Source organism: Rousettus aegyptiacus, unplaced genomic scaffold (genome assembly GCF_014176215.1).
Source record: "Rousettus aegyptiacus isolate mRouAeg1 unplaced genomic scaffold, mRouAeg1.p scaffold_m13_p_5, whole genome shotgun sequence".
Classification (NCBI taxonomy): domain Eukaryota; kingdom Metazoa; phylum Chordata; class Mammalia; order Chiroptera; family Pteropodidae; genus Rousettus; species Rousettus aegyptiacus.
Window position 1 is genome coordinate 116,789,750 of NW_023416308.1, and position 27,528 is coordinate 116,817,277.

General features: G+C 55.8%; 4 protein-coding genes and 2 pseudogenes across 9 annotated transcripts; 2 read left to right on the plus strand and 4 right to left on the minus strand.

Annotated features, from left to right (window-relative positions):
* Window positions 1–195: 195 nt before the first annotated feature.
* Window positions 196–8,279, minus strand: FOSL1 (FOS like 1, AP-1 transcription factor subunit). The gene is made up of 4 exons (XM_016119496.2): window positions 7,986–8,279; window positions 5,797–6,000; window positions 3,873–3,980; window positions 196–3,425 (listed from the first exon to the last, which is right to left on the minus strand). Exons 1-4 carry the CDS (start codon window positions 8,073–8,075, stop codon window positions 2,997–2,999), a joined length of 831 nt encoding a protein of 276 aa, XP_015974982.2. The 5' UTR covers window positions 8,076–8,279; the 3' UTR covers window positions 196–2,996.
* CCDC85B (coiled-coil domain containing 85B) lies at window positions 727–1,740 on the plus strand. Its single transcript, XM_016119495.2, has one exon. It carries the CDS (start codon window positions 891–893, stop codon window positions 1,497–1,499), a length of 609 nt encoding a protein of 202 aa, XP_015974981.1. The 5' UTR covers window positions 727–890; the 3' UTR covers window positions 1,500–1,740.
* On the plus strand, window positions 7,344–24,556 carry DRAP1 (DR1 associated protein 1). 4 transcript variants are annotated; one of them, XM_036221889.1, is made up of 7 exons: window positions 7,344–7,749; window positions 22,800–22,872; window positions 22,983–23,076; window positions 23,361–23,480; window positions 23,600–23,693; window positions 23,908–23,996; window positions 24,322–24,556. In XM_036221889.1, the coding sequence occupies exons 2-7, from the start codon at window positions 22,818–22,820 to the stop codon at window positions 24,425–24,427; spliced, it is 558 nt and encodes a 185-aa protein (XP_036077782.1). In that variant the 5' UTR covers window positions 7,344–7,749; window positions 22,800–22,817; the 3' UTR covers window positions 24,428–24,556. The 4 variants fall into 4 exon arrangements, with proteins under 4 accessions (XP_036077782.1, XP_036077784.1, XP_036077783.1 ...); XM_016119494.2 differs by lacking the exon at window positions 7,344–7,749 and adding an exon at window positions 22,287–22,565; XM_036221891.1 differs by lacking the exons at window positions 7,344–7,749; window positions 23,361–23,480 and adding an exon at window positions 22,278–22,565.
* LOC118603713 lies at window positions 8,976–9,094 on the minus strand (annotated as a pseudogene).
* On the minus strand, window positions 10,293–10,411 carry LOC118603340 (annotated as a pseudogene).
* On the minus strand, window positions 19,891–22,983 carry CUNH11orf68 (chromosome unknown C11orf68 homolog). Of its 3 annotated transcripts, none has more exons than XM_036221885.1 (2): window positions 21,951–22,076; window positions 19,891–21,293 (listed from the first exon to the last, which is right to left on the minus strand). In XM_036221885.1, exons 1-2 carry the CDS (start codon window positions 22,064–22,066, stop codon window positions 20,537–20,539), a joined length of 873 nt encoding a protein of 290 aa, XP_036077778.1. In that variant the 5' UTR covers window positions 22,067–22,076; the 3' UTR covers window positions 19,891–20,536. The 3 variants fall into 3 exon arrangements, with proteins under 3 accessions (XP_036077778.1, XP_036077779.1, XP_036077780.1); XM_036221886.1 differs by having other exon boundaries at window positions 21,899–22,007; XM_036221887.1 differs by lacking the exon at window positions 21,951–22,076 and adding an exon at window positions 22,781–22,983 and having other exon boundaries at window positions 19,893–21,293.
* Window positions 24,557–27,528: the final 2,972 nt, after the last annotated feature.

The window sequence follows — 27,528 nt, forward strand, 5'->3', positions numbered from 1 at the left end:
ATAGCTTTATTATTACTTGAAAAAAAGTGCTGTGCATCTTTCAGAGACCCTCGAATATCTCCTCTTTTGGGAAACCTTTTGCGGAGGGGCGGGAATCCCCTGAGACCGTGCCCTTCCTTCAATTCTTGTTTTCCACAGCTCGCCTCCCCTGCCAGTCTGACTTCTTTGAGGACAGTATAAGAGTCTTGATCGAGCTTATTTCTGCATGGGTCTTACACACAATAAAGGTTTATTGAACAAACGAATCCCTTCTATGTCCCCCGGTTAACCACTCCAGGGCAGGAAACCCTTCATGAGAGGGAGGTTAGGCTGATGGTGAGCCAGGACGTTCGGACGTAGGTTTCGGAGGAGCTGGGAGCCATGCTCAGTGAGCAGAGATTCTCGAGTTCGAGCTAAGCTAGGAAGGATGGAAAGGCGGTCGGTCTGGTGTTCTGTTGGAGTGGGCTGGAGAGTTCAGACGCCGAACCCCGAGTCTTGGTTTTCAGAAGCCGAGAGGCCTAGGCTCGAACTTGAGGAGGTTTGGAACTGGGAGGTACGAAGCGCCTAGTTTCAGGTTGACTGGTGAGGAGTGAAAGGACGCTGAGACCTAGTGTCCAGGCGAGTCAGGGACTCCGCAATTCGGAGTGGGCCAAGGGCTGCTCAATGCGCTCAAGCCCCGCCCCTTCCCGGGGAGGCTTCCCCGGATTGGCTGTCCTTCCTAACGTCAGGCAGCCACGCCCCGGCGCGCGCCCCGCCGCGTGCCCACCCCCGCGCGGCTGCTGCCCCCTCTGCTAGCTCGCCACAGCTTGCGGGTGGTTGAGCTGGAGCCTAAGCCTTAGAGGCGCTGGGCTCGACGTAGGGCTCCTGGGCCGCGGCGGCGGGCAGGCGATGCTCCAGAGGCCTGAGCAGCCATGGAGGCCGAGGTGGGCGGCCTGGAGGAGCTGACAGACGAGGAGATGGCGGCGCTAGGCAAGGAGGAGCTGGTGCGGCGCCTGCGGCGGGAGGAGGCGGCGCGCTTGGCGGCTCTGGTGCAGCGCGGCCGCCTCATGCAGGAGGTGAATCGGCAGCTACAGGGTCACCTGGGCGAGATCCGCGAGCTCAAGCAGCTCAACCGGCGCCTGCAGGCCGAGAACCGCGAGCTGCGCGACCTCTGCTGCTTCCTGGACTCGGAGCGCCAGCGCGGGCGGCGCGCCGCTCGCCAGTGGCAGCTCTTCGGAACCCAAGCATCCCGGGCTGTGCGCGAGGACCTGGGCGGTTGTTGGCAGAAGCTGGCGGAACTGGAGGGCCGCCAGGAGGAGCTGCTGCGGGAGAACCTGGCGCTTAAGGAGCTCTGCCTGGCGTTGGGCGAGGAGTGGGGTCCCCGCGGCGGCCCCGGCGGTGCGGGGAGCTCAGGCGCCGGGCCAACACCCGAGCTCGCCTTGCCCCCTTGCGGGCCCCGCGACCTCGGTGATGGAAGCTCCAGCACTGGCAGCGTGGGCAGTCCCGATCAGTTACCCCTGGCCTGCTCCCCAGATGACTGAGGACGCAGCTTCCTTCGTGCCGACTCCCGCCTGGATGGCTCCTCAAGCTCCCGGATTGCAGTGGACCTCGGGACCTGGAAGCCGACCCGGCTGTGCAAGAGAGGCCGCTGGCATGGACTTAGAGACCCTGGCACTGCGGTGGGCCCCTCGCTCTCGCTGGCGGGGCAGCAGGGGGACTGGAGGCTGGAGCGGAGGGACTTGCAGGGGGCTGGGTGGAGGATAATAAACGGACGGAAGCAGAGCCCGTGGCTTGGGCAGCGTCTGTTTGGAACTCGCGGAGGTTAGAACAAGGGCGGGGACGTTGAGACGGAGTATCATTCCCATCTGGAGGAGCTACAGAACTGAGTCCGATTCTCCCCATTACCTCAAGCCTGGGGCGGGATGTGGGACCGTGGTTAAGACGCTGGCTACCCCCCTCTTCCCTGTCAGGCCTCAGAACAGACGGTGATCCTGCCCCTGAAGTGGCTACAGCTCCCTTCCGGGCTCCTTCCTGCCCAAGACAATGGGGGCAGGAAGCTGGTGTTGGGGGCCTAGAATCCACTCGGCCACCTCCCCTGAGGTGGCAATAACAGCGCCCTCCTGTGGCTCAGGCAGGAGCAGGTGGGCCCCCACTAGGAGGAAGATGATAATCCTCTTGGCTTGCATCCCACAGCACTCTCTTCCTCTCAGTCCTGGAGATGAGGCAGAGCAGATGTAGCTTCATTTGTCAGATAAGACAATCAAGGTCCAGAAATATCAAATCATCTGTCCAAGGTCATGCAGTGAGTGGGTGGAGCTGAGACCCAAGCCTAGGGCTTCTGGTTCCAAATGTTCTTTCAGCCTCTGTGTCCAAAGAAACCAGGCCAGAGTTTCAAGCCTTTTATTCCATTTGGCAGGTTTGTATAAAAATACTCTTTAGGAAAATAAATAGCAGCTGCTCTTGTGGTGGAGGCTTGGATTCCCTGGAGCTAAAGTCTTCTCAGAGCTGGGAGCTGGAAGTCAGCTCATCACAGAATCCTCTGACACTGGAGCTGTGCCATTCAGGAGGGGCAGGCATAATGCCCTGGTTCAATCACCTGGTCCTGCTGACAGTGGGGCTGGGTGAGTTAGTGTTCTGGGCTGGTAGCATATCACCTGTCAAGGGGTAGGGTTGTGTGGATCACAGGAAGAGGAATATGATGACTACATGGGTGGTCTGGGGGGGGAGAGTTAGGGCTCCAGAGGACCTCTAGGGATCTACAAAGTCCTTTGGGGCTGCCAGGAGTTCTCCTGCACAAATGGGAAATATTTTGTCTCTGATTTAGTGCAAATTGTGCTAGAGAGGCCAGCTCTAAAACAGTGGGCAGCTTTGGTGGTTCCAAGCTAGCTCTACCAGGAAGCAAAATATGCTCAGTCTCATCCAGAAGGGTGGAGAAGAACCTGCTGGGTTTGGACATGGGATATGGCCCAGGCCAGCTGGACCAATGGATGAGAAGATGTTGGCTTGGGGGCACCCATGAGGAGGAGGGCTCGGGTGCCTCATAAGGCCAGGAGAGTGGGGGAGCCAAGAGGGTCAGAGGATGGGTCCCCACTACTGCTGCTACTCCTGCGGTGGGCTGAGGCACATTGCTCAGAGGTGCTGGGGTAGGTGAAGACCAGATTGGAGGTGAAAGGAGTCAGGGAGGGGGTGGTCATGAGTGTGGGGGTGTGCAATGCTTCAGGTTCAAGCACAGGCCCCGGGGAAAGGGAGATACAAGGCACAGGGCGGGAGGAGGCTGGTGGGCTGTTGGTGCCGCTGGTACCGCTGGTGCCGGCCGTGCAGCCAGTGTTGCTCTCCTTCGCCCCTTCCGGGATTTTGCAGATGGGGCGGTGGGCTTCGAGCACCAGCTCCAGCCGCTCTTTCTGCTTCTGCAGCTCCTCAATCTCTCGCTGCAGCCCCGATTTCTCGTCCTCCAGTTTGTCAGTCTCCTGCAGGCAGAGGGTCAGGAGAGGAATCAAGAAGACGAGGGCCGAATACCGCGTCGCCTTCCGCGGTGGTAGTAATTGGGGGTTGGCGAGGAGGGGGGAAGTAGGGTGAGTGGAGGAGTCTCCAGCAAGTCTGGACTGCAACTCCCATGAGCCCGTGGGAGAAAATGGGCACGCCTCCAAAGAGGGCCCGGGGGCGTTTTAGGAGATTATCTGCCCCAGCTTCATCTCAGAGTCAGCTCTGCTCCTATTCTAGTAAGGTGTGCTGCAGCTGATCTTTAATCGCGTTTTCCTCGTCCTTTTCGCCAGAGGACTGCCCCTATGACAGGGAGCTGGGGGAGGAGACTTCATATACTAGTGCCCCCTGGTCCCCACGGCTCACGGGAGCTGGGGCCTTTCAGGGGTCCGGTGGGCCGGGGCCTGGGCACCCTCCGCACCGCTGCTGCTCACCGCCTGCAGGAAGTCGGTCAGTTCCTTCCTCCGGTTTCTGCACTTGGCCGCGGCCAGCTTGTTTCGCTCACGCCTCACTCGACGGCGCTCCTCCTCCTCAGGGCTGATCTGGGGGGTAGAGGGAGCAGTGGCGTGGGGCCGGGGCCGCTGGCTGCCTGGCACTCGCCTGGTGCGGGGAGCAGCGGTAGGACCCTGGCGGAGGGCATGACAGCGCGGGGCCGCCCTCATTCTGCGCTTTAAGGACTATCGCACTCGCGAGGGGTTCCCCGCACTCACGCTTCAGTAAATTCGCATTAGCTAAATTTCCTCCTTGCACCCAAATTTTGCCTACCACAAAGCCCCTCTCTAGGAATGCCCTCCCCCGCCCCTCCACAAACCTTAACCCCTCACATCTCCCAGGACTCAACTAAGATGCCTCTGCCTCTGGGAAGCCTTCTCTCATTCCCCAGCCAGAAGTGGCCTTTCCTCCTTGGAGCCCCTGGGACCGGACCACTGTTTTTCTAAGGACCCTATTCTTTTTAATCTCTGGATAACCAAGTCTCTCTTCTCTAGGAGCGGCTAATGAATGCCTCTAAATAATGGTTTATTGGGAAACTACTGTATTCCAGCTAAGTGCTTTAGGTAGATTCTATTTTTTCTTTCTTCTTCTTCTTCTTCTTGTTTTTTTTTTTTTTTTTTTTTTTTTTTTAAGGTAGATTCTTAACACAACTTTCCACGTAAGGAACTAAAGCCCAGGGAGGATGAATAACTTATTTATGGTCCTAGAGCAGAAATTAAAATCCACTCATTCTATTCAATGCCAAGTGACAGGCCAGCCTTTGGAGGGCACATCTCACAAAAGGACCCCACTCACAGCTCACAGCCCCAGTCTAAGAGTACCCAGGATCAAAGGCCACCCTTGGGACAGGACCGAAGGAAAAAAGTCCAGGAGCCTGCCTCTGGGGCTCACCCCACGGTCCCCTTCCAGCTGGTCACAAAGGCTAGCCATTCTGTTTCTGGGAAAGCCTCCCCTGACCAATCACACATCCTTCCCAGGATTCCAAACTCCTTCACCATTCTCTACCCACTGTCAGTTCGATCTCTTTAATGGGCAAACTTCATTCACTACAGTCTCATACACCAAAATGCCCCAGGGAGGGGAAAGAGGCCCCACTCTCTTAAAGACCCTCTATCTCTTATTTATTTTAGTAAGGACTTTATTAGCAGTTTGTGGGCAGGAACCCTGGTTGGGGAAGCAAGAATTCCCAGCTTACTCAATTTCAAGCCTTCCCTTAGCTCCAGGTGAGACAGTGTTGCCTGATGGTTAGGATCTAACTTTAGACTTGCACATTGCTCATTACTTGTGTGATCTTGGGCAAGTGACTTTACCTCTCTGTGCCTTCATTTCCTTGGCTGTAATGTGGGGGAAACCAGAGTACATTCCCCAGGGGTGTTTTAAATGAGGTAGGGAAACTGAGATCCAGATGGTAGCTAAAGGGAACCCTCTCCTTTCTTTTCTCTCTCTAGCTATATAAACAGCATAGGCCCGCCCTCTCCATATATGTCAGCAGGTGGATACCCTCTACGTCCATGCACCTTTCCACATATATACCTTAAAGGTTCTCACCTCCACCCCCATTCTTGCTCCTGCCATCGCCTCTACCCCAAATGTCCTTTCCTTCAACTCTGTGCAAATCCTATATATTCTTCTAGGCTAATATTGCCTCCACCCTAGGAAGCTTTTACCGATCCACAAGTGAGCTTTGTGCCCTCTGGGTCTCCCCAGGGGCTCCTCTCTACTTTCTACTTTGGCCAATGGTCACTAGCAGTGCTACCTTCTCCCCCTTCTAAGGCTGTGTTCTCCCTTTGGGCAAGCGCTTATCCTGTGCACCTCAGCACTCCTGTGGCCATCAGTACCAGGGCAGTGAATGCCTCTGCTTCTTACCTGTTCACAGGGACGTCGACGCACCCCTGGAGGTGGCCCCAGGGCCCGGATGACTCCTGGCCGGGGTGGCTGTACTGGGTGGCTGTACTGGGGATAGGCCAGAGGCCTAGGGTAGCTGCTGGGTCCCAGGAAGTGAGGCTGAACCATCCACTGCAGCTCCTGGCTGCCGCTCACAGCGTTGATGCTTGGAACGAGGTGGAATTTCTGAGGGATAAGAAATGGAAGGCCAGGGGTGAGGCTGTGTGGATTAAGGGCTTCCAGTGCACACAAGCCACAACGCTGTCTACCCTCAAGACAGCGGCTGAGAGACCAAAAAGAGCACAGCTTGGAAGTCAGACTGAGTGACAAGTCCCTGCTCCTGAGCTGTGTGACTTTAGTCAGGTCACGTAACCTCTCTGTAACTCCATTTGTCCATCAGAGCTAGTATTTATAAAGTGTGAATTCCCGGCACTGTCCCAACCACTTTATAAATACTGACTCATAATTTGCACAACAGTATCTTCCTTTTCAGACAAGAAAACAGTCGTCCACGGTAAGTGGGAAATGGGGTTTGGGCCCAAGTAACCAGGCTCTTACCCACCCTTGCACCCTGCCTGAGTCTCATTTGCACAAAGAGGATGATTACAGCTTCTAACTTTGAGGGTGGCTGTGAGAGACTCGGGTGAGAGAATGTGTGTGTACAGAACCTGGTAAGTGGCGGGTACCAGGGGCTGTGGTGGGCAAGAGCCACTGCTCTGGGTTCAGGCTGTCACATTTCTAATCTTAGCTCAGCCACTTACTGGCTATGACTCTGAGCAAGTTATTTATCCTCGACGTGCCTCGATTTCCTCATTTTTACCACTGCGATAGGTGAGGGTTACGGCATTTCATTGATGCTACGAAGTACCCTTTAGTAGCTTGAAATCACAGTTTAATTGGCAACTTTTAAAAATTCTTAGTGGCAAAGATAATGGTGGGTTTTTAAATCAATTGGGTCTAAGATTCTGTAAAATACTATAAATGAGGTGAAAACTGCCCCACATGATGCCTGGCTGTACTACATGCACTCCAGGTATTATAATTGCCACTATTCTTTCAGCTAGAAATGTGAGGAATGGTCTGAGATGGGGACTCTGTGTTTGGGGAGGAGAACTGGGTTCAAGCCCTGGGGCTGAGCTCTGGGTGTGGACACCCAGTCGTCCGGGAAGCGCTCACACAAGCCCAGGCAAGTCGGTACAGCGGTGTCCCCGGCCCAATGCTTATGGGCCCAGTGGCCCAGTGACCCCAGTTCCGGGCTAAAGGCACCGCCGGCGGTATCTCTCGCTCCTGACGTTCTCCAAGCCCGGGCCGCTCCGTGCCAGGAAGGGAGGGGCGCCCGGTGAGTCAGCCACCGTGACTCGGCCGCCGTGACTCGGCGGAACGGACGGCGCTCCTTCCCTCCCCTAGCGACACGTGCTTGCGGGCCCCCCGACAGGAAATGGGCACCTGCAGCCTCCCTGGTCCCCCCAGCCTGAAGCGGGCGCCCTTCGGTGCCCAAAGTCGAGCGTCGGGGTGCGGGAGTTGCCCGCTGCATGACCCCGCGCACGTCCCAGCACCTCGCGGTCTTGATTGGCCCCAACCTGTTAAGGAAGAAGAGGTCAAGGCTCCCGGAGCCCACCAGACTGCGCTGCCTCGAGAAGAGCATAGAGACTTGGCGATGGGGTTGAGAGGGAAAGACAAACGGACAGAAATACAGGCGATCACAGTGTCGAGGATTCCCAGTCTGTCCGAGCTAGCCTGCCGATGGATCCCGCCCCCCTCCTGTGTGGGGATTTCTCGGTCGCAGCCCGGACTCCGGGTCCCATCCCTGGAATTTAGACCGAGATGAATCAGGCCCCGCGATCCTGTCTGGGCCAGGACGAACGCAGGTGCCCAGGGGCCCCCTTCGAACGCAGATGGGACAAAGAAATGAGCGGCGGACAGTAGGAAAGAAAGGTACCAGGGAGGGACAGACGGACGGGGAGGGGGAAAGGGGTGAGCGAGAGAGGGCACATTCGCAGATCTCTGTCCCGCCCGCGGCGCGCGTTCCCCTGCGCTGTGGGGGCAAGTGCCCGCGGGCGGCGGAAAGTGGGCAGGACCCGCGGCCAAGGCCCCCAGACCCGGTCCGTCCCCCTGCGCCCCGGTCCAGGCCGGGGCGGACCGCAGCGTTCCAGGCGTCGTGTCGCTCTCACCTGCTGGCCTGTAGCGGGGGGCTGCGCCGGGCCACCGTACGCACCACCGGCCCCGGAGCTCGGTCCGGGTTCCCCGAAGTCTCGGAACATGCCCTGGGCTGGCTGCTCTGTGGGGTCCGCGTCGGCGGCTAGGATTCTGACTCACTCGCTCCTCACGGAGTCTTTTCTTTTTATGAATGAAATCCTCGGGCTGAACCACTTCGACTGGGGGTGGGGGGCGTTGCGCGAGGCGCGGGTCACCTCGGAGCTCCGCCTCTCAGATGCGCTGAGTTTTGCCAGTCCGCCCCGAACTTTTCGACACCTCCTACAGTCGGGTAGCCGCCTTAACGTGGGGAAAGAGGAGGACTTGGTATCCCCCAGCCACAGAGGCGGATCCGCCCCCTCTGACGTAGCTGCCCATACATGGTGCAATTTCCTCGCCGCGCCCAGGTGAAGCCAAGGATTCCCCTGCTGATTTACGCACCTGCGAGCAGTCACGCCCCGCCCTGCCGCGCCCCGCCGCCTCGCGCAGACCGCGAGCCCGCCCGGCGCTCCAGCCCGCCTCCCCAGCCCTCTCACCTCTCGGGAGGGGCTCGGTTTCTGCATCGGTAAAATGGGAAGAAATACTCACACAGCTACCGTGACGGGCGTGGGAGTGGAATGAAGAATGTGAAAAGGGTCTGGAAACTAAAGTGGATTATATACTTGAGTGAATTATTGTTTTTATTATTATTATTATTAACCGGGTACTTTATGCCAGGAACCAAGCTATTACTATCTAAAGCTTCAGGCGTGGGGCCTTTTACTGGCATTGTTTTCAGTCTTAAAACATTGTTTTAAGCCTTGAACCTTAAAATTTAAGGTTCAGGTTTGCTAAAAAGTTAATAAATGACCAACCAGAGTTACAAAAGCGATGGTACGTTTTATTTTCTTTTTAAGCAAGGCAATCCTTGGTTGACCTTACAGATTGCAAGGACCTTGTCAGTTTACAATCCCTTATTTTTTATTTTATGCCTACAGCACCTGGTCTACCTCGGTGGTCTCCCATCCAAGTACTAACGAGGCCCAACCCTGCTTAGTTTCCGAGATCAAATGGGATCCGGCTTGTTCAGGATAGCATGGATGTAGACAAAGGTGGTAGTATATTTTAAATGTGTACTTTCAGCAAGTTAATGCTTTTAAATACCCACAAATACAATGCACTATAATTATACTACTCTCGGGATAATTTCAGGAGCTGTAACGAGTTTTAATTCAGAGCCCCTGTAAGCAGTGAGAGCATGCAGTGAAACATAGGTATCCCCTGGCCTGAAAAAAATCTGCCATTTTCCTTAAACATTTTCTGCGCTCTGCTGGGGCTGTGTAGTCATCGCACTTGTTTGGAAATTATGTCAAAGGCCTATGTGACTGTGAGGTCAGGGTCAAGAGTCAACAGCCAAGGGCCAACAACCCTGGGAGGAGGGCACCATCATCACCCTCATTTTACAGGTGAGGAGACTAAAGTTAAGAGATGTTGAAATTAAGTGCCTAAGATCACTAAGCGGGTGGCTGGCTGGTAGGTTGCCAAGTCAGGGCTGTGGGAGCTCCAAGCCTAGGCTCAGGCAAGATTTCTCAAAGCCCTCATGGACACCTTTTCACACATGCAGAATGTCAGTGCTGAGGGGACCACCCCAAGGCTTCTCTGCTTCCCCCCATTCTGCAGATGAGGAAACTGAAGCCCAGAGAGAGTAAGGAGCTGCCAGAATCACAGTTACAGAAAGATCTGGGCTTGCCTGCTTTCCACCAGCACCTCCATTTTATCAGCTCTGGCTGTCCTCAGGGAAGGGAGATTTCAGAAGGTGGAGCCCTGGTCTGTGTTTCTTTGAGACAGGGGCCAGGGCTCTGTGAATACACTCAGGACTTAGAGCCAGAAGGCCAGCTTGGCTCTGGGCTTCCAGTCCCAGAGCTACCATTATCTGTCGCTGTGACTCTAGGTAGGACTCTCTGAGTCCTGGTCCCTGTGGGAATAAGAGAGCCTCCTGCTGACCTCATAGGGCTGCTGTGGGATCAAATGAGATCACAGATGTGAAAGTGCTTTGTAAGCTGTAAATTGCTGTGTACGCAGAAGGTGGATACCAGTTTGGTGCCTCTACTTTTGACCTCATTCTACTCAATGCTTATCTTTAACTAAGAAGAAAAGAAACCAACAGCTTTTTACCAGAATGAACAATATAGGTGTGTGTTTGTGTGTGCGTGGCTATATGTGTGTAAGAGATTTTTTTGAGGCAGTATGACCCATGGAAAAGAATACACATGCTGGAATCAGACAACTCTGAGTTCTATTTTTTACACCTATAGCACCTGGTCTTCCTAGGTGGTCTCCCATCCAAGTACTAACCAAGCCCAACCCTGCTTAGCTTCCAAGATCAGACAGGCTGGGGCGTGTTCAGGGTGGCATGGCCATAGACAACTCTTGGTTCTTAGTTTGAATTCTGCTGCTCAACAGCTGTATGACCTAGATGAGGCACACAATCTCTCAATGCCTCTGTTTGCTCATCTGTAAAATGGAGACATAATGATAACTATATCTCAGGGTTACTGGAGAAAAGAAATAACATAATGTCACATGCTTGGCACAGCATATAGTAAGGACTTCACAATAGCAAAAATAAATACATATGTTAATAAAAAGCCCCGGGGTTGAGAGCCCTTGGGACTCCAATCACACGCTAAGGCACTCATGCAGCACACACATGTACACACACTCATTAACTCATATCTGGAATCCTTGGCTGCATCTAAGCTGGACAGCTCAGGGTGACAGGGGCCAAGTGGTGGCACATGCAAGGCTCGAATCAGGTCATCTTTGACTGCATTCATCTGCCTGCTCCAGAAACACCACTCTGCCCACTCCCCAAGCAGCCTAGGGCAGTGACCGAGCAGAGGCTCAGGTCTCGTGTGTGTGTGTGTGTGTGTGTGTGTGTGTGTGTGTGTGTGATTACATGACTCCGAAAGTCCCTTCCTGCTCTAACCGTCAGTGGAGCCACAAGGAGGTCCTTTCAGAGGCAGCGCATTCCAAGCTCCTCAGTCATTAACTCCTGCCTCGTGGCTGCAGAAACGTTCCTGGCCCCTGACCTCACCAGCTCCCACCCAGAGAGGCCCGGCAAGAATCCCAGGGGGCCACAGTGCTTGGGGAGCCAGGGGGCCAGGAGGTCTGAGAGACCCAGGCACTGTCTCTTGGCAGCCCTGTGAGCCCGGCTCACTTTCCCCCTCTGAGCCCATCGTGGAGCTGCAGTGAGGTGAAGGGAGGCAGTGGAGGAATGTGCTTTGCACCCAAGGGTTTCTGTCAGTGCCCTCAGGGCCTTGGGGGTGATTTTATGTTTTTCGGTTTCCATTCCTTTTTTAAATTGAAGTTTATTTATTTTTAAAATCAAAGTGAAATTTGTATAACATACAATTAACCATTTTTAAATTGTACACTTCAGTGGACTTTTGTGTGCATTCACAATGTTGTGTAATCACCACTCCTTTTTCGTTTCAAATTTTTTTTATCATCCCAGAAAAACATCCCATACCCATTTAAGTAATCACCCCCGATTCCCCCCTCCTGCAGTCTCCTGGTAACCACTAATCTGCTCTCTGTCTCTATGGCTTTGCCTATTCTGGACATTTCATACAAATGGGACCCTACAATACATGACCTTTGCGTCTGGTTTCTTTCACTTAACATAGTGTGTTCCAAGGTTATCCATGTTGTAGCACATATCAGTACTTGTTCCATTTTATGGCTGAATAATATTCCATTGTATGGATGTACCACAATTTGTTGATTTATTCATCAGTTGCTGAACATCGGGTTGTTTCTATTTTTTGGTTATTATGAATAATGCTCCATGGACATCTGTGTACAAGTTTTTGTGTGGACATGCGTTTCCATTTACCCTGGGTCTGTACCTCAGAGAATTGCCAGGTCGTACTGAAACTGTTTAACCTTGTCAGGAACTGGCAGACCGTTTTCTTAACTGGCTGCACCATTTTACATTCCCATCAGCAATTTATGAGGGTTTCAATTTCTCCACATCTTTGCCAACATGCATTTTACATTTGTTAAATGAAAGTGGTATTTCACTGTGTTTGATTTGCATTTCCTTAAAAACCAGTCATGTTCTTTAATGATCAATAAACATCTTTTCATGTGCTTGTTGGCCATTCACTTGTACATATTTTTTTTTGGACAATGTCTATTCTAGTCCTTCGCTCATTTTTAATTGAGTTGTTTGCTTTTGTTGTTGTTGAATTTTATGAGTTCTTTATTCTGGCTACCAAACCCTTATCGGATATATGAACATTGACCCCTATATTTTCTTCTAATAGTTTTATAATTTTGGTTCTTATTTTTAGTCTGTTGACTAAATCGAAGTTTGACATACGCACGTTAAAGTGCACTCACCCAACGTGTTCAGCTCAATGACTTTTTACCCGTACATAAAACCATTTAGCTACCGCCCTGATCAAGATATGGGACATTTCTAGCAGCTCAGAAGCTCCTTGTGCCCCCTCCCACTCCCGCCCCCCACCCATAGGTAATCGCTATTCTGACTTCCACCATAGATTAATTTTGCTTCTTGAACTCCATAGAAACCATATGGAACCATACCGCGTGCACTCTCTTGGGTCTGGCTTGGTCTATTCAGCCCGCGTGAGGGATTCGTCTACGTCATTGGGGAGGCAGTAGCTTGGTCTTACCTACTGCTGCGTAGCATTCCATTGCACGAATAGTCCACAATCACTCCCTCCGTTCTCCTGATGACGATACTGGGGGCTCTGTGTGGGGCTCATATGAATAAGGCTGCTGCGAGTGTTCTTCATACGTGTCCTTGGGTGGCCGACTGCACTCACTTCCCTCGGATATGTGCCCGGGGTGGAACTGTGGGGTCTGAGGGTACAGAGTTGGCTTCGATTCTCTCTAACAGTTCTTCACAGTGGTTGCACCGTTCCACATCCCACCAGCAGTAAGAGCTCCAGATGCCCCACATCTGGAGGTGACATTTCAAGCCACTTCAACAAATTTTTTTTCTCCTGAATCTTTTCTCTTCTGGATGCTCTCCACAGCCTTCAGCTGAGCTCTGTCCGCTGCTTAGCCCACCCAGCAGCCTGGGGGATTTAAAAAAGAAAAAAAAATCCTGACAGTGTTCTCAGGAATCTTTTAAAATTTTGACCATTTCCCCCTCCGGCTTGGACCCTTCCAAGCTTCGGCGCCTTTTGCATTGCTACACAGGAGGGCCTGAAGCCTGGGGAGGGGTGAGGAGGGGATGCTTGACGCGCCTTGGTTTCCTTTAGGTTGTGTGTCAACTGAGGGCGCTTCGAGGACCAAGAGGGTGACACTAGTGGCTCGCACTCATTGAACTCCCACGAACACGGTTCAAAGTAATTTACTAATCCTCCCAATAACCCTGTAGAGAAAGATAATAATATTATACCCACTTTATAGGTTAGAGAATGGAGGCACAGAGAAATAAGCAACTTGCTAAAAGCCGCACAACGAGGTCATGGTGGAGCCAGGTTTTGAACCGAAGCCGTCAGTCTCCAGAGCCCGAGCTCCTCACCACCCTGCTAGTCTGCCTCTTGAAAGCGGCCAGAATCCTTCACATGGCATTCCAGGCCCTTCCAGACCGGGGCCCCCTGCCTAGGCTCCTCCCTTATCAGCACCCAGTTATTCTCTCTCTCCAGGCTCGCTGCCGGACTGAGCTTCTCACCTTCGCACAGGCTGTTCCCTCGGCCCAGGACACGCTCCCTCACCCCCTCACCTGGCCAACTTCCTCTCCCCCTGCAGGTTTCTGTTTCCCCACCACTTCCTTAGGAGGCTCTCTGAGCCACGAGCCCCCGACCTAGGTGACATCCTTCATGCAATATGGTCCCACAGCGCTATGCAGAATATCACTTTTTTAAAACCGCTTAGAATAATTTTTAAAGGTTTTGCATTTTGGGGAGATCATATATATATATATAGTGTGGAGAAGAAAAAAATATTTTAACCATGATTTTTATTTTTTACTTAAATTTTTAAACTCGTCACTGCATTTCTTTTTGGACTAGAAGTCGTTTATATGCTTTGAGGTCCAGAAGCTACACAGGGCTGTGCAGTGAAGAGCCTCCCTCCCCACTGGGACCAGTGTCTTGCATATCTTTTTACCCAGAAGGTAGCTGCCGCCTCTACATCTTGTTTTGCTCTTCTTTTTTTGTTTGTTTGTTTGTTTTCTTGTATCTTGGAAATCCACTGAGTGCATAAAGATCCGCCCCATTTAATAAAAAAAAAAAAAAACTTTGTTGAAGTATATTTTACATTCAATAATATTCACACTTTTTATTTTAATTCACACTTTTTAAATGTACCAGTCCTGTGTTTGACTACTGCACACACTGTGTAAGGGCGTGCCAATCAAAATGCAGAGTATCCCCATCCCCCAGAAAGTTCTCTAAGCCCCTTTGCAGCCTTCAGGAAGGAACCATTCTTCCCACCGGGGTGGGGCTGGAGGAGCAGCCTTCCTGGTGAAGGGGTATTTGAGGCTGGGGAGACATTCTGGGGTTGGAGTCAGTGGGCACTAAGGCCTGGGTCCCTGTGGTCCAGAGAATACGGTGGGACATGTGTTGGGGCTCTGACCAGGAAGGCTGCGTTGAGAGAGGCTTAAGCCAGGGTGCTTGAATGCCAAGCTGAGGAGCTTGACTTGGGCTGGGGGACAAGGGGACCCCTGAGAAGTGATTGAACAGGGAAGTGGCCTGTGCTCTGTTTACTGAGGCTGGAGTCTGGGGAGGAGGGGGTGGAGTCTCCTGTGGGAAAGTCCTCCGACTTGGCCATCCAGGCGTGGGGGTCAGAGGTAGCCCTTTGGTGGGGCCTGGGCTGAGGAAGCGCATGGTGAGAAGGGGGCTGGGCTGCTGCCTCTAGGGCCTGGTTATCACCCTTCTCCTTTCCCAGATACCAGCTCAATGCCCACGAGTGTCCCTCTGCTGTTCTTTGAGCCTCATGCCACCCTGTTGTGATGGTAGTCCTCTCCCATGAGGCATGGAGGATTCCGAGGCTCAGAGAGTGAAGGACCTGGACTACCAGCCCCCGACTCCTTCCCAGAGCTTTCGCCCCTTCACCAGTCACCTCATCAGCCCAGGGCAGCTGGGAGCGCGTCACAGACACGATCCCAGCCCTAGCCCGTCTCCAAGTTGGTATGTGATCTCAGGTCAGTCCCTATCCCTTTGGGAGCCTCAGTTTCCCCTGCTTGCAGTTTAGTGGTTTATATACTGCGATCCCTAGAACCAGAGGTTTCAGTGGAGTCCCGCTGGATGGCACTCCGCATAGGACTACAGTAAGAAATTAAAAACTGTTAGTACGAATTTTCTTGCTATTATATTTTGTGCCATGAAGACCCTTTCCCCAGTACAGAGGGCATGAAGGATTCTGCTGTCGGTACTCAGGATGGCTCTGCCCGCTCAGCCTGACCCTAAGGCCACTCTTGTTCCCTGCAGACCCAGGCCCAGGGCAGCTGGGTCCTGTCACCCCGTTCTTGGACTCTTCCTAACCTCCGAGACCTGAGGATTTCCCCCACCCCCGGACTACAGGGTGCCAGCTCCTGTTCTGGGCCAGGAGAGGGATAAAACTCTCATCCTGGGATGAAAGGCTGGCGGGTCTGGGCTGGGCCAGTAAACTGCCCCACCCTCGCTGGGAGGACCTCTGGGCACCAGTGTAAACTGAGTCATGGGGGGCGAGAGGCTGAGTCACGCAACCTGTGAGCAGGAGCCAGATGGGGCAGAGCTTGTCTGTGTGAGGCCCTCAGCCATGCCTCAGGAGACACCGTCTCCTCTCCCCTCCAACGCCCTGCGCGCCCCTGGCCCGGGCAGAGGAAGCAGGGCCGGCCAGGCTCACTGAGGGGCAGGGGCCTGGAGGCTGGACTCTCGGGGTGCACCGTGTGCCTGGGAGTACGTGCCAGAGTGTGTGTGGTGTCGGGGACGGGGCTGGCAGACAGGAAAGGGAGGCTCTGCCTTGGAAGGAAAGGATTGGGGTTTGGACAGGAGTCAAAGCCCTAGAGAGGGACATTTTGGCGGGAATGCGTCGCTGCCCTCTCCTGGCTGCTGCATTTTCAACTGTTTTAATTATTATTATTTTTTCCCCCTGTAAGAGCCAGCTCCCTCACCCTTTAACCCTTTAGCCTGGGAGGAGCCAGGGCCCAGAGGTGTGACATGTCTGTCTTCTAGGGTTCCCAGGCACCAGAGCTTCTCCGGGACCAGGGACAGAGGTCCCTGTCGCAGGGGTGTGCACAAGTGCTCTAGGGAGGCCCCTGGAGTGATTCTAGCCTTGACCATGGCCACGTTACTTAACCTCTTCCTTCTGCAGTTTCCGTCTCAGTAATATGAGGGCTGTGAGGACCACAGTGAGGGCAGACTGCTTAGAGTAGTACCAGGTGTGGAGGAGGTCTGTGTATGTGTTCGTTCTTATTACCTGAGTCTCAATTTTCTCATCTAAGAAATGGGCGAGGGGAGGATGCCAGAGGTGCCCCTCATCCAGCGGTCACTCTGGTTCCAGTCTCTGATGTCATTCCCCAGGAAGCTGCCCTTATTCTCCGCCACCCTGCCAGACTTGGGGGGGGGTTTTCGTGCCCTGCTGGGAGGCTAATCATGGAGGAAAGAAGGGATTGGTGGGTTTCTGGTCTAGGTACCCTCAGGTTACCCCTCGGTGTCCAGGAGATGCGTGTCAGAGAAGTGGGGAGTTTCCCTCTGGGGATGATTCAGCCCTGTGACTGATTGGAGGGGGCGGTTCATCCCTGCCAGGGCTCCTCCCAGCAGGCGGGAGCAGGGGACAGTTGCCCTGCTGGGAAAATCCCCAGAACCTCGCCAAAGCTCTGGCCGAAGTTTTCTCCCAACTCAGCTGTTTCCTGTCCTCCCCAGGTTGGCGCCTAGCCCCAGCTGGAATTGGGAGCGAGGCAGAGACTCTCCCCATTTCCTGGCCAGCCCCTCTACAGCATCCCTCTTGGGGCTGGGGGGTTTGCATGCGTGTGGCTGTCTCCTTTCTCTGGCCTCGGTCATGCCCCCCCCCATGGTTTCATAAAAGAGAGCAGAACACTGGACTTTGTCCAAATTTGCCCAGCCTAGTCCACCCTGGGCTGGGGCTACTTCCTTATTCCCAGATGGGAAGGGGCCAGCCAAACATGGCAGAATGCTCTGCCAGGCTGAAGGGGTGAAACTTGGGGAGCCCTTGGCCCGGCAGGGGAGCAATCCCCACGGTAGGCCTGGGAGAGCCTTCCTGCCCAAGTAGGCTTAGTCGATGTACTCTCTGGGCCTCAGTTTTTCCACCAGAAAAATGGGAATGTTAGTCTTGGCCCAGACTCTCTCCCAGCTGCTTCTGTGCTTTACAAATCAGATCTTAAGTCCTTGCTGGGTCTTGTTTATCTTTGCAGCCCCTCTCCCCAACAGCACTTTCATACAATGGGGGCTCAACAACGCATCAGGTGCTCTGGAGTTGGGTAACCCGGGTTCAAATCTTGGCTCTGTTACTTATGGCTTTGTAACCTTGAACAAATCACTTAACCTCTCTGGGCCACTGTTTTTGTTTGTTTGTTTGTTTTTCTGCAAAAGGGCAATAATAATAGAGCCAGGTGAGGCTTAGCAGAGATAACGTAGGTGGACACTCAGCACAGTGCCTTTCTCATGTTATGAACAGAATGAGGAAACAGGCCCAGAGCGAGAGTAACTTTCATTCAATCACTCGTTTATTCAGTAATGTGGGTTTGGCGCTTGTGCTAGGCCGCGGTCCTATGCTGGACGCTGAGGGATAAAGCACAGTCACTGTCCTTCAGGGGCCCTGCACATATAGATGAGAGTCACAGGTAGGTGAACGCTGTGGGAGCCCGGGGTGCAGATGGATGGGGGTGGGGAGTGGAGAAATTGCCAAGAAAACGAGCCAGTGGGTGGTGGGTTTGGGTTTGAGATGTGGAGTCGGCCAGGAAAGCAGACGAAGATCAGGCGCACCGAGCAGAGGACAGCATAAGCAAAGGCACAAACGTGAGAAACGCCAGGATGTGTGCAAGAAAACCACAGGCGGCTGCTGATTCTGACACAAGAAGGGCGAAGCAGAGACCGGAGGAGAGAGGGGCCGGAGGAACGGCAGGGGCCGGATTTGAGCCATTCACTCATTCATTCATTTAATAATTTATAGAGAGGTTGCTGTGGCCAAGCTCTGTGCTAGGCTCTGGGGATAGGCCTGAAATTTAGCCATTGTTCCTGCCTTTGCTGAGTCCACAGTCTGGGCATGCAGCTTAGGGGCCAGAGGGAGACAGACGCCAAGCAAGTGATCACATAAGTAACCTCCCGACCCTTGCTGCATGACAGGTGTTCAAGCAGAAGGAGCAGCCTGAGGATCAGGGCTGCATGCTAGGGGTGAAGGAAGTGCCAGTTGGCTTTGGTGGGGTGAACACGGGCGGAAAAGGGCGCCTGAGGGAAGCTGGGGTAGTTGGTGGGAGGGCTAGGTCACGGCCAGCTCAGGAGAGTGGACTCTATATTGCAGGCTGTGGGGAGCCACAGAAAGCTTTGAGTAGGAGAGGGACACAGGCGGCTCTGCAGGAGAGCTGGCTGGGTGGGGGGGCGGGGAGGGAGAAGGGGGAGGAGAACAGGGGAACGGGACAAGGAGGCAGTTGCAGTGGTTTGAGAAAGTGAGGAACAGACTGGAGCAGGGCCGTGAGGATGGAGGAGGGACGACTGAGAAATGCTTAGTTATGAGAGGAGAACCGGGTGGTATTGGCACCACTTGGGCATTTTTGTGGGACCCGAGGGCCCGGCCAGGATCGCCCCAAGGCTTGGGCCACTTTGGACAAGTGCAAAGCACTGACATTCTGGGAGGCAGGATACCAGGCTCCAACTTGGAGACTACCCAGCTCTGGGGACTTCCCAGGGCTGGGCTGAGGGGGGACTCAGCCCTGGGGACGCTTGGGGTGGGGAGGAAGCTGGGGAGGGGGCTAAGCGAGCATCTCATGACTCATCCACTTCCAGCCAGTCAGCCCAGTGGCATCTCCGCTCCCCTGCTCTAAATTCCAATTTGGTGAGGCTGCTGGAGGCTGAGTCAGCTCCGGTATGGCACGAGAGCAGTGTCCCAAGGGGCTTCCTGCCAGACACCCTGGCCTGAAACCCAGGCACGGGGTTGTGAGGGTGAAGAGCCAGGCTCCGAGGCTCCAGCAGCCTCAGTCAAGTGGGGTGGCCCAGTGAGATCATGTGAGTGAATGTGCCTGGTCAGTTGTGAGGCACTCACTGTGGGTGAAACCAAGGACCGCGCTCTGCCTGAGGAAGGGACCAGGGTGAAGTCCTAGCTCCACCCAGCTCATTGTGTGACCCTAACTCCCCGCCCTTCTTGGCCTCAATTTCCTTGAGCACAGAATGGGGCCAACATCTCCCTCTAAACAGGCGGTGAGAATTAAATAACGCTTATGGAAGTGCTTTGCAAACAGTCCAGTGGCCTGTGATAGTCAGAGTGGTGGACAGGTGAGTACGAACAGGAGGGCTTCCAGGGCTATGTACAGCTACGCAGGTTGTTCATTGCACAAGGATGTCCAGCCTACGTCGCTGAAACCCAGCCCACCCTGTCTGGTTATCAGGTCATGTGCTCTGACCTGAAATGCCAGGACCAAGAGGGTACCTTTCTCTAATAGGCACAAACACGCTCTGTGGGCTGGTCATGGCCTCTTGGACTTTGCTGGGCCAAGCCCCTGGATTTATGGGAAATCACTGAGAACTGATTCTGATTCTTGGGATAAAGGGAAGCACCGCTGGCTTTGCAGAGGCTCTGAGAGGTTCCCAGCCTAGGCAGTGAGGCGTGTCTTATTACTGGGGCGGTTAGGAGGGCCCAGTCAGGGCTGAGGGGCAGGCTCTCGTGGCCCCGCCTCTCTCCAGCAACCAAAGCACATAACCAACAAAGTATTTTAAAAAACACTCAAGACACAGACCCAAGCTGGGTTTTATTGAAATGCCAGGAGCAGGCACATGACAAGGTAGTGAAAGAAAGGAGGAAGGTGGTGCAGGTGAGGTGGCGGGGAGGGGCAGACCCTCTGTCCATGGACCTGACATCTCCTCTCTGCCAGGGGCTGAGTGGGCACAATCACCACCATCCCCAACAAAATGGCATGCTCAGGCCTGCAGGGCCTCTGTCCCCCCGACTGTGAAGACTCCAGGGAGAGGGGATGGAGCACTAAGTATTCTCTCTTGTGAGGAAGAGAAGGGGAGGATGCAGGACAGGGAGGTACAGCTAGGGACGAGGGCGGCCCAGGAAGGCTCTCCCCTTCGGTGTCTGCACCCAGCCTGTGGTTCTGGATAGCAGAGGGGAACGGCACTGAAGAGAGAGGCTGGGCATCGGCGCCCAGGGAGCCAGGGCCTCCAGCCTGTGGGGACTTGAGTCAGCCCTGAACAGAGGGCGGAAGGTCAAGGGGATCGAAGATGCAGGCAGTTCCCAAGTGACCTAGTCCTCGGAGCTGAGGGACTTGGCCTCCTTGGGATAAATAGGAGGAGGATGGGAGGATCCATCCCTAGTAGACAGCACAGAGGACGGCCTCCCCAGCTTGGCCCCACTAGGTCAGTTCCACATTGTTGGCGCGGTCCAGCACACGGGAGCCACGAGCAGTGCCCCCCAGCTGGAAACGGCTCTCATAGAGAGTGGGGCAGAGGTGCCAGCGGTTGGCCCGGTAGATGCCCAGGTAGGTGTAGACGTCAGGCTTGTAGGTAAGCAGGCACTTAATGCCTGCTGCACGGATGGCTGCATCCGCCTCCAGCACACCCAAGCGGTCCGTGAAGTCATCTGTGTAAACACAGATGACCTGGCGCCCACCCTCCTTGGCCCGTGGGCTCACCTTGGCCACCTGAAGCTGGCCCTCGACCACAGCTCGAGCAATGCCAGCCCAGGCGTGGTCCAGCTTGAAGCCAGGTGCCAGGTGCATCAGCCACTTTCCCGAGAGCACGTGGTGGGTAATGGCCAGCTGGCGCAGGGTACCTGGCGTGATGGGCCGCCCGCTGGTCTGCAGAGCCTCCCAGGCGGCCTGCAGGCCCTGCACGTCTCCCGAGTTGGGGACGTAGCCCTGCCCATATGCTGCAATCCAGCCCACAGGCTCAGAGTTGGGCGAGTTAGGGTCCCCATAGCGCGTAACTTGGGATGGTGGATACTTGGCCAACCAGGCATCCAGCTCAGAGGCAGGCGTGGTGCGGGCGTCAAACACCAACCAGGGGTCCATGTCAGCGGCCATGGCCTCTGCAGCCAGGTGCTCAGCAGTGAAGCCATCCTCACGGCCACCTGGAGAGTCCTCCTCTTCCAGCTCTTCACCTGGCTCCATCCTGTTGTGAGGGAACGGAATTAGGGTTTTTGACAGATCTGCAGCTTGCTGGGCCCTAGTGAGTGCCAGGCGCAGTCCTTGGGCAAGTCCCCATGCCTCCTCTGCCTCATCTTTACCAAGGATAACTGCACCTGCTCATAGTGCTAATGACAATTAAAGCCTGAGGGGGAATAAGCACTACACGAGGATTGTTGCTAATGTTATTTCTACCCTCTCTGACTTAGAAAAGTGAGGCTCAGAGAGGAGGGGTTTACTCAAGGTCACATCCGTAGTGAGAGACAGGGCCGAAATGTAAATTCAAGTGCAGAAGCATTGGCCCAGCTACACCTCCTGGTCCCCGCCGGTGGCAGGTACTCTGAACGCTGGCGTTTAATGCAGAGATGCGAAAGAGCCCCAGTTCGCACAGCACCCAGTCAGGCCCTGCAGAGCCAGGCCTTTCGGGCGGGCATTATTCGGCCCATTTAAACATAAGGACACTGAAGCCCACATAGGTCAGTGACGGGTCTGAGGCTACTAGGGCAGTGTCCGGACTCGAACCCCGGCTTGTTAAAACCTGCAGAAGAGCCAGCCACCGGCCCTGCCGTGCTCGCCGCCATTAGCACCCACCGTCAGGGTGGCCCTTGCCCGGCCCTGCCCCTTCTCGCCGCCCCGCCGTCACCTTCGGCCTTCGCTGCGCTCGGTACCGGGCCAGCCCCGGGCCCGGCTCCGCTCCTGCCGGGAATCCGTGCCGCCGCCGCGCCCCGCCCCCGCCACGGCTGCCGCCGCCGCCGCCATCTTAGCGTCCCGCCGCCTCAACAACAACTTTATAGACAAGCGCAGCACGGGGCGGGGCCCCCGAGCAGGAGCGAGCGCGCCGCGGGGCGGGGCCGGCGAGGGAAGGGGCGGGGCCTGGGGCGGGGCTGACCCCGGAGGCGAGGCCATCAGGGAACCGGGAGGGGCGCGCCTGCGGGGGGCGGGGCTAACGTTCGCTCTTCTGGCCTGGGGGCGGGCGGGAGTGGCGGTCCTGTCCCGGGCCGACGCGCACCGCCCGGCGGGATCCGAGGGGAGGGCATTCGGGCCCTGCGAGCGGCGTCCGTACAGGCGGCGCTAGGACCCCGTGGGGAGCTGCGGGGGTCGGAGCGGGCGGCACCAGGACCCGGGGGAACCTCGACGGGCGGGCGGCGAGCAGGCCCCGGGGCCGGGAGGCTGCTGGCGGCGGTGCTGGGCCCGGCGCGGTGAGAGAGTCCCGGAGATGCCGAGCAAGAAGAAGAAGTACAACGCGCGGTTCCCGCCGGTGAGCACGTGGCCGGGGAGGAGCGGGTGCAGCTCCCCGGAGGCTCGGGCCCAGGCCCGGCTGGTGGGGCGGGCGCATCGCGGTGTTCGGGGACCTGGACGCCCCGCCCCCTTCCGTGCCCTCCCGGCGTCGGTGCCCCCCGCCCCCTTTCTCCCGGGATACCCCTCTCGCTTCCCCCAGCACCCCTTTCTGGGACAGAGGCTACGGGGTCCGACCTCTCCTCTTCCTCCCCAGGCGCGTATCAAGAAGATCATGCAGACGGACGAAGAGATTGGGAAGGTGGCGGCGGCTGTGCCTGTCATCATCTGTATCCTGTCCAGTGCCGGCTGGGTTGAGGGACGTGGGGGAGGGAGGCAGCCCAGGGTCCTCTCGTGTGGGCTGGGGCCCCACTCTCGCGTTCTCCTTGACGCCCCTGAGCCCGGGCGCTCGAGCTCTTCCTGGAGTCGCTGTTGAAGAAGGCCTGCCAGGTGACCCAGTCCCGAAACGCCAAGACTATGACCACGTCCCACCTGTGAGTGGCTGCGGAGCTGGAAGGGCCCGGTGGGGCTCTGCCCCAGGAGTTCACTCACACACTTAAAAGAAGCTGCGTCCTGACAGGGAGGTGGGAGGCTGGTGGGTTTGAAGGTGGAGGGGAGGGGCTGGGTGTTCCAGCAAAGGGATGAGGTCAGGTGGTGGAGGTGGGGCGGAGGTTTTCCAGGCTCTATTCTCTTGACATCCAGAGCTTCTTGCTGTCCCTTGCTGAGAGCCCAGACACCTGGGCCCTGCCGGATGCCATCTGCTCCTCACCTCTTTCAGGAAGCAGTGCATTGAGCAGGAGCAGCAGTTTGACTTCTTAAAGGACTTGGTGGCATCCGTGCCTGACATGCAGGGGGATGGGGAAGACAACCACATGGATGGGGACAAGGGCGCCCGCAGGTAGGGAGCCAGGGCCAAGTGTCCAGACATGGAGGCCAAGGCCATTGAGGTTAGAGGTGGCTGGCGGGTGGGGAAGAAGCGGGGAGACCTCTGGGCAGATGGATCGTACCTTCCCAAAGGGGCCGGAAGCCAGCCGGCAGTGGCCGGAAGAATGGTGGGATGGGAAGCAAAGGCAAGGACAAGAAGCTGTCGGGGACAGACTCTGAACAGGAGGTGAGTGAAGCCCTCAACCCTCTGTCCTGCCCCTCTGAGCTGGCTGGGGGCCTGGTCCCAGCTTCACCTTGTGACCTTGTTGCTCCTCGGTTTCTTTGTTTGTAAATCGGAGCTATGGAGGGGAACCTCCTGTCGCTGCCACACCAGGGGTCTAGGCTCTTCCGTGATGGGCCCATGCCTTTCTTGTCACCTCTGACCCCTGCCTTGCTCCCAGGATGAGTCTGAGGACACCGACACTGATGGAGAAGAAGAGACGCCACAGGCGCCACCCCAGGCTAGCCACCCCCCCACCCACTTTCAGAGGTAAGCAGCTCAGTGGCCCCAAGGTTGTCTTGTTCCTCCTGGCCTCCCTGCTTCTGTTGGTTGTGGCATATTTGGGGGATGGAAAGGGAGGAACTGAGGAGGGTTTAAAAGCAGGAGCCTGTGCCCGGGGGAGGGCAGTGGATGGGGCCTGAGCAGGGGCTGTGTGACCTTGCCCTGGGCCCTTCCCTTCTCTGGGCTTGGTTCCCCTTTGGTACAGAGGGCGGCGGACTGTATGCTGCCCTGTGGAGGGCGGGGTGAGGCTCAGTGGGCAGGAATGGGCCCTGGAGAGTGGCCTGATCTTCCTCTCCTGCTTTCTGCCCTGCAGCCCCCCAACACCTTTCATGCCCTTCACCTCGACTCTGCCTCTGCCCCCAGCACCCCCGGGCCCCTCAGCACCTGATGCAGAGGACGAAGAAGATTATGACTCCTAGCGCCCTCTGCCCCCCAGGCCACATCCCCTTTTAGTTGGTTTTAGTTGTTCTGGGGGGAGAAGAGAAGATAGAACTGTTCTTAAATTTATTAAAAAATAATAATAAAAGGGAACTTCAGTGTCTGTCCCAGCCTCTCTCCAGGGCTTCGTGGCCACCTTTCCATTCATCCACCTGACTTCTGCACGCTGGACTGGGGCCAGGAGCCGTGGTGGGCCGGGCAGTGGCCAAGTGCAGGGAGGGGCTGGAGGCCTCGGATCTGCCAGGGCAGGAGCAGGGACGCGACAGGAGGAACGTGGGTAGAGCGGTGTAGGGCGTGAGCCGGCAGCTGCCGGTCGTGCCAGTGACAACCTGTCTCATGGTGCTGTGTGACCCTGGGCAGGTCCCTACCGTTCTCTGAACAGCCGCTTCTTGTCTCCCTTATGGAGACCATTCTGCCCACTCTGGGCTGCTGCACAGGGACAGACAGGATGAGCTCTGTGCCTGGTGCCACGATGCGGGCAGAGGGGCAGGGGGAGCAGAGATAGGGGAGATTCTGGAAGGCCTCGAAGGCCGGCTTGTGAGTTGGGCAGGGACCCAGTCAGTCCACATCCATTTCTGAGCAGATCCTGGTGCTTTCAGGGAGCAGTGGCTTGGCGAGGCTGGGCAGGAGGCGTGGGGAGCAGTAGGCAGGCTCGAGGTCCGTGGTGGCAGTGACTCGAGAGCACTGCTGGCTGCCTGGACATGGCACTGAGAGGGAACGAACCCTCAAGGACGTTCAGGTTTCTTTCTGCAGCAACTCGGGCAGGGGTCTTCTCCAGTTGGGGGACCCGGGGAAGAACAGGATTAGGCCTGAGGATCACAAGTTTGGCTGTGATGAATTTGGGGTGCTCATGAGGCCACTGAGGAGAGTTCTGGAGTGGGCATGTGAACATAGGGGCGTGGAGAGAGATGTGTAAACCTTGAGAGGAGGCTACCTCACCCTAGGGAGAAAGGGACAGCTCTTCATAGGAGACTGAAAAGCAGCCAGATCCAGGAGCCCCTGGAGTGCCCACCCACGGCTGTTTGGGAGGAGGGGGAGGCCAGCTGTGAAATGCTAGGACACCCTGCAGGCTTTAGGGAAGCCTTCGCCAGAGCTGCCTCAGTGGCGTGGGGGTTGTTGACAAGGTGCAGGTGAGAAACTAAGGTAGGCCGAAGCAGCACCACTCAGCGGTAGGAGGAAGAGGAGAAAGCAGTGGCTCAGAGAGAGTGAGGAGGAAGTTTTTGTTTTTTGTTTTTATTTTAAGATGCAGAAATGCAGGCTTCTAATGAGGGAGGGGTTGAAAGAACAGGAAGGGAGACAATCAATGGAGTGAGGTGGGGGGTGCCCAAGGCGACCCCAACCTGATGAGGGAGAGTGTAGTGAGTAGGTTTAGGTGAGGGGATTGTCGTGTTCAGTTTTTATTTGAGGCGTTTTGACTTCTGCGAAACAGGAGGCTGCGGGCAGGTGTGGGTGGCCCAGGGCAGCTGGAGCCTGGGGCGCGTGGGTCCTGTCTGCCTCTCATCTGCTCCCACTCTGGGTCTGGTGCCTCTGCTTTCTTTTGGGGAACCATCTACTCATCCTGCAGTGTGTACAGCAGACCCCACTCCCTGGGGTTGAGGGATGGGGACCTCACCCCAGCTTGGCCAGTCACAGCCCACGCGCATTCTGACCGCAGTGAGTGGTGCAGGCCGGACATGACCACTGGGAGAGGGTTTTGTTGTGATCACTGGCTTCCCCGTGGCTTAGAGGGCAGCAGGGATTCCTCTCAGAAGTCTGGGCGAGGACGATGGCAGCCATGCTAGGGTAGCGACGCTGACAGAATGTAGGCCGGGAGCTGCTGTGCTGCTGAGGGGCGATCCCGACAGAACAAGGCCAGCACAGTAGAACCAGGAGGCTCAGTGGCCCGGATGTCTGGCGACACCTGAACACCTGGACCCTGTCTTGCCTGAAGCCTGTGTACCTCAGGTCTCTTAGTCATGTGAGCCAATAAACACTTTATTACCCCTCGGAGTCAGCTGGGTTTCTGTCCTTTGGAACTGAAAGTGCTCTGGCCGCCAGGGACCACGAATGGGAGGCGGCTCCCGTGGGCCCAGGAGCGGGAGCAGTTTTCTCTAGTGGCAAGTTGGGTTCAGCCCCAGAGAAGATGGGCACCTGGGCCCACCGAGCTGAGAGCACACCAGGCGGCTGTGAGGAATGCGGCGGGAGAGGAAGAGACCTGGGAGCCTTTTGCTGGGCTTCAAAAAGGTGAGATTCTGAACTGAGAGGGTGTAGAATGGCTAGGCTGGGCGATGACTGCGAAGGCGAGGAGGCCGAGGTACGGGGACAATTTTCCTCCAGGCAAAAGCTCCACGAGGCGTAGGCGGGGGCGGAGCCCCTGGCCTGACCCTCTGCTTCTCAGCCCTGTTGGTTCGGCCTTGGGAGGGTTTTCAGGAGTAGAACCTCCGGAGCCAGGACACGGGTTCAAATCCCGTTTTCTCCACCATTAACCTTGAACAAGTTCTGTAGCTTCTCTGTGTCTCAGTTTTCTCATCTGTGAAATGAGGCTAGTGGTTACTTATGTTGGTTAGAGATTAATATAGTGTACATACTAGTTATGCTGATTAGTTAGGCCCTAGGGCTAATATAATAAACTCAAAGTACATAGGCTCAAATGCAATGAGGTTTATTTCACGTTCGCATAGGGTTCATAATAGGATTTTTCTGATCAGTGGGTGGCGCTTCTCCAAGGGACTTCAGGGCCCAGGCTCCCATCTGTGGCCCCGCCATCATCCCCTCCCATGACTGTCAAGGTCACTGGGGAAGGGCAAAGCTCAGAGCCCATAGAGGTTTTTCTGGGCCAGGACTGGAAGTGGCCTCACCCTCTCTGTTCACTTCCCATTGGAACTGTCACAAAGTCCTACCCAAGGGAGGCTAGGGGAGGTGGCCTAGCCATCCTGGGCGACTGACGAGCCAGCTTCTGCTGCAGGACCTCAGGCCCTTCCCAAGCGCCTGGCTCAGCCTCTGCTAAGTGTCAACTGTGCAGCCTCCTGAGCCAGAGGGCAAGGGCCCTGGGGTGGGGATAGGGCTCTTGGCTGGGCCTGGCCTCTGGCTGCCTCCTGGGAGT

Coding starts and splice junctions, on each gene's coding strand:
- DRAP1 (XM_016119494.2), top strand. CDS start 22,524: ATGCCGAGCAAGAAGAAGAAGTACAACGCGCGGTTCCCGCCG. Junction 23,077..23,360: donor ACTATGACCACGTCCCACCT/GTGAGTGGCTGC, acceptor CACCTCTTTCAG/GAAGCAGTGCATTGAGCAGG. Junction 23,997..24,321: donor CCCCCCACCCACTTTCAGAG/GTAAGCAGCTCA, acceptor TCTGCCCTGCAG/CCCCCCAACACCTTTCATGC.
- CCDC85B (XM_016119495.2), top strand. CDS start 891: ATGGAGGCCGAGGTGGGCGGCCTGGAGGAGCTGACAGACGAGGAGATG.
- FOSL1 (XM_016119496.2), bottom strand. CDS start 8,075: ATGTTCCGAGACTTCGGGGAACCCGGACCGAGCTCCGGGGCCGGTGGT. Junction 6,001..7,985: donor CCCCCGCTACAGGCCAGCAG/GTGAGAGCGACA, acceptor CTTATCCCTCAG/AAATTCCACCTCGTTCCAAG. Junction 3,426..3,872: donor TGACCGACTTCCTGCAGGCG/GTGAGCAGCAGC, acceptor CTCTGCCTGCAG/GAGACTGACAAACTGGAGGA.
- CUNH11orf68 (XM_036221885.1), bottom strand. CDS start 22,066: ATGGCGGCGGCGGCGGCAGCCGTGGCGGGGGCGGGGCGCGGCGGCGGC. Junction 21,294..21,950: donor GAGCGCAGCGAAGGCCGAAG/GTGACGGCGGGG, acceptor CCCTCACAACAG/GATGGAGCCAGGTGAAGAGC.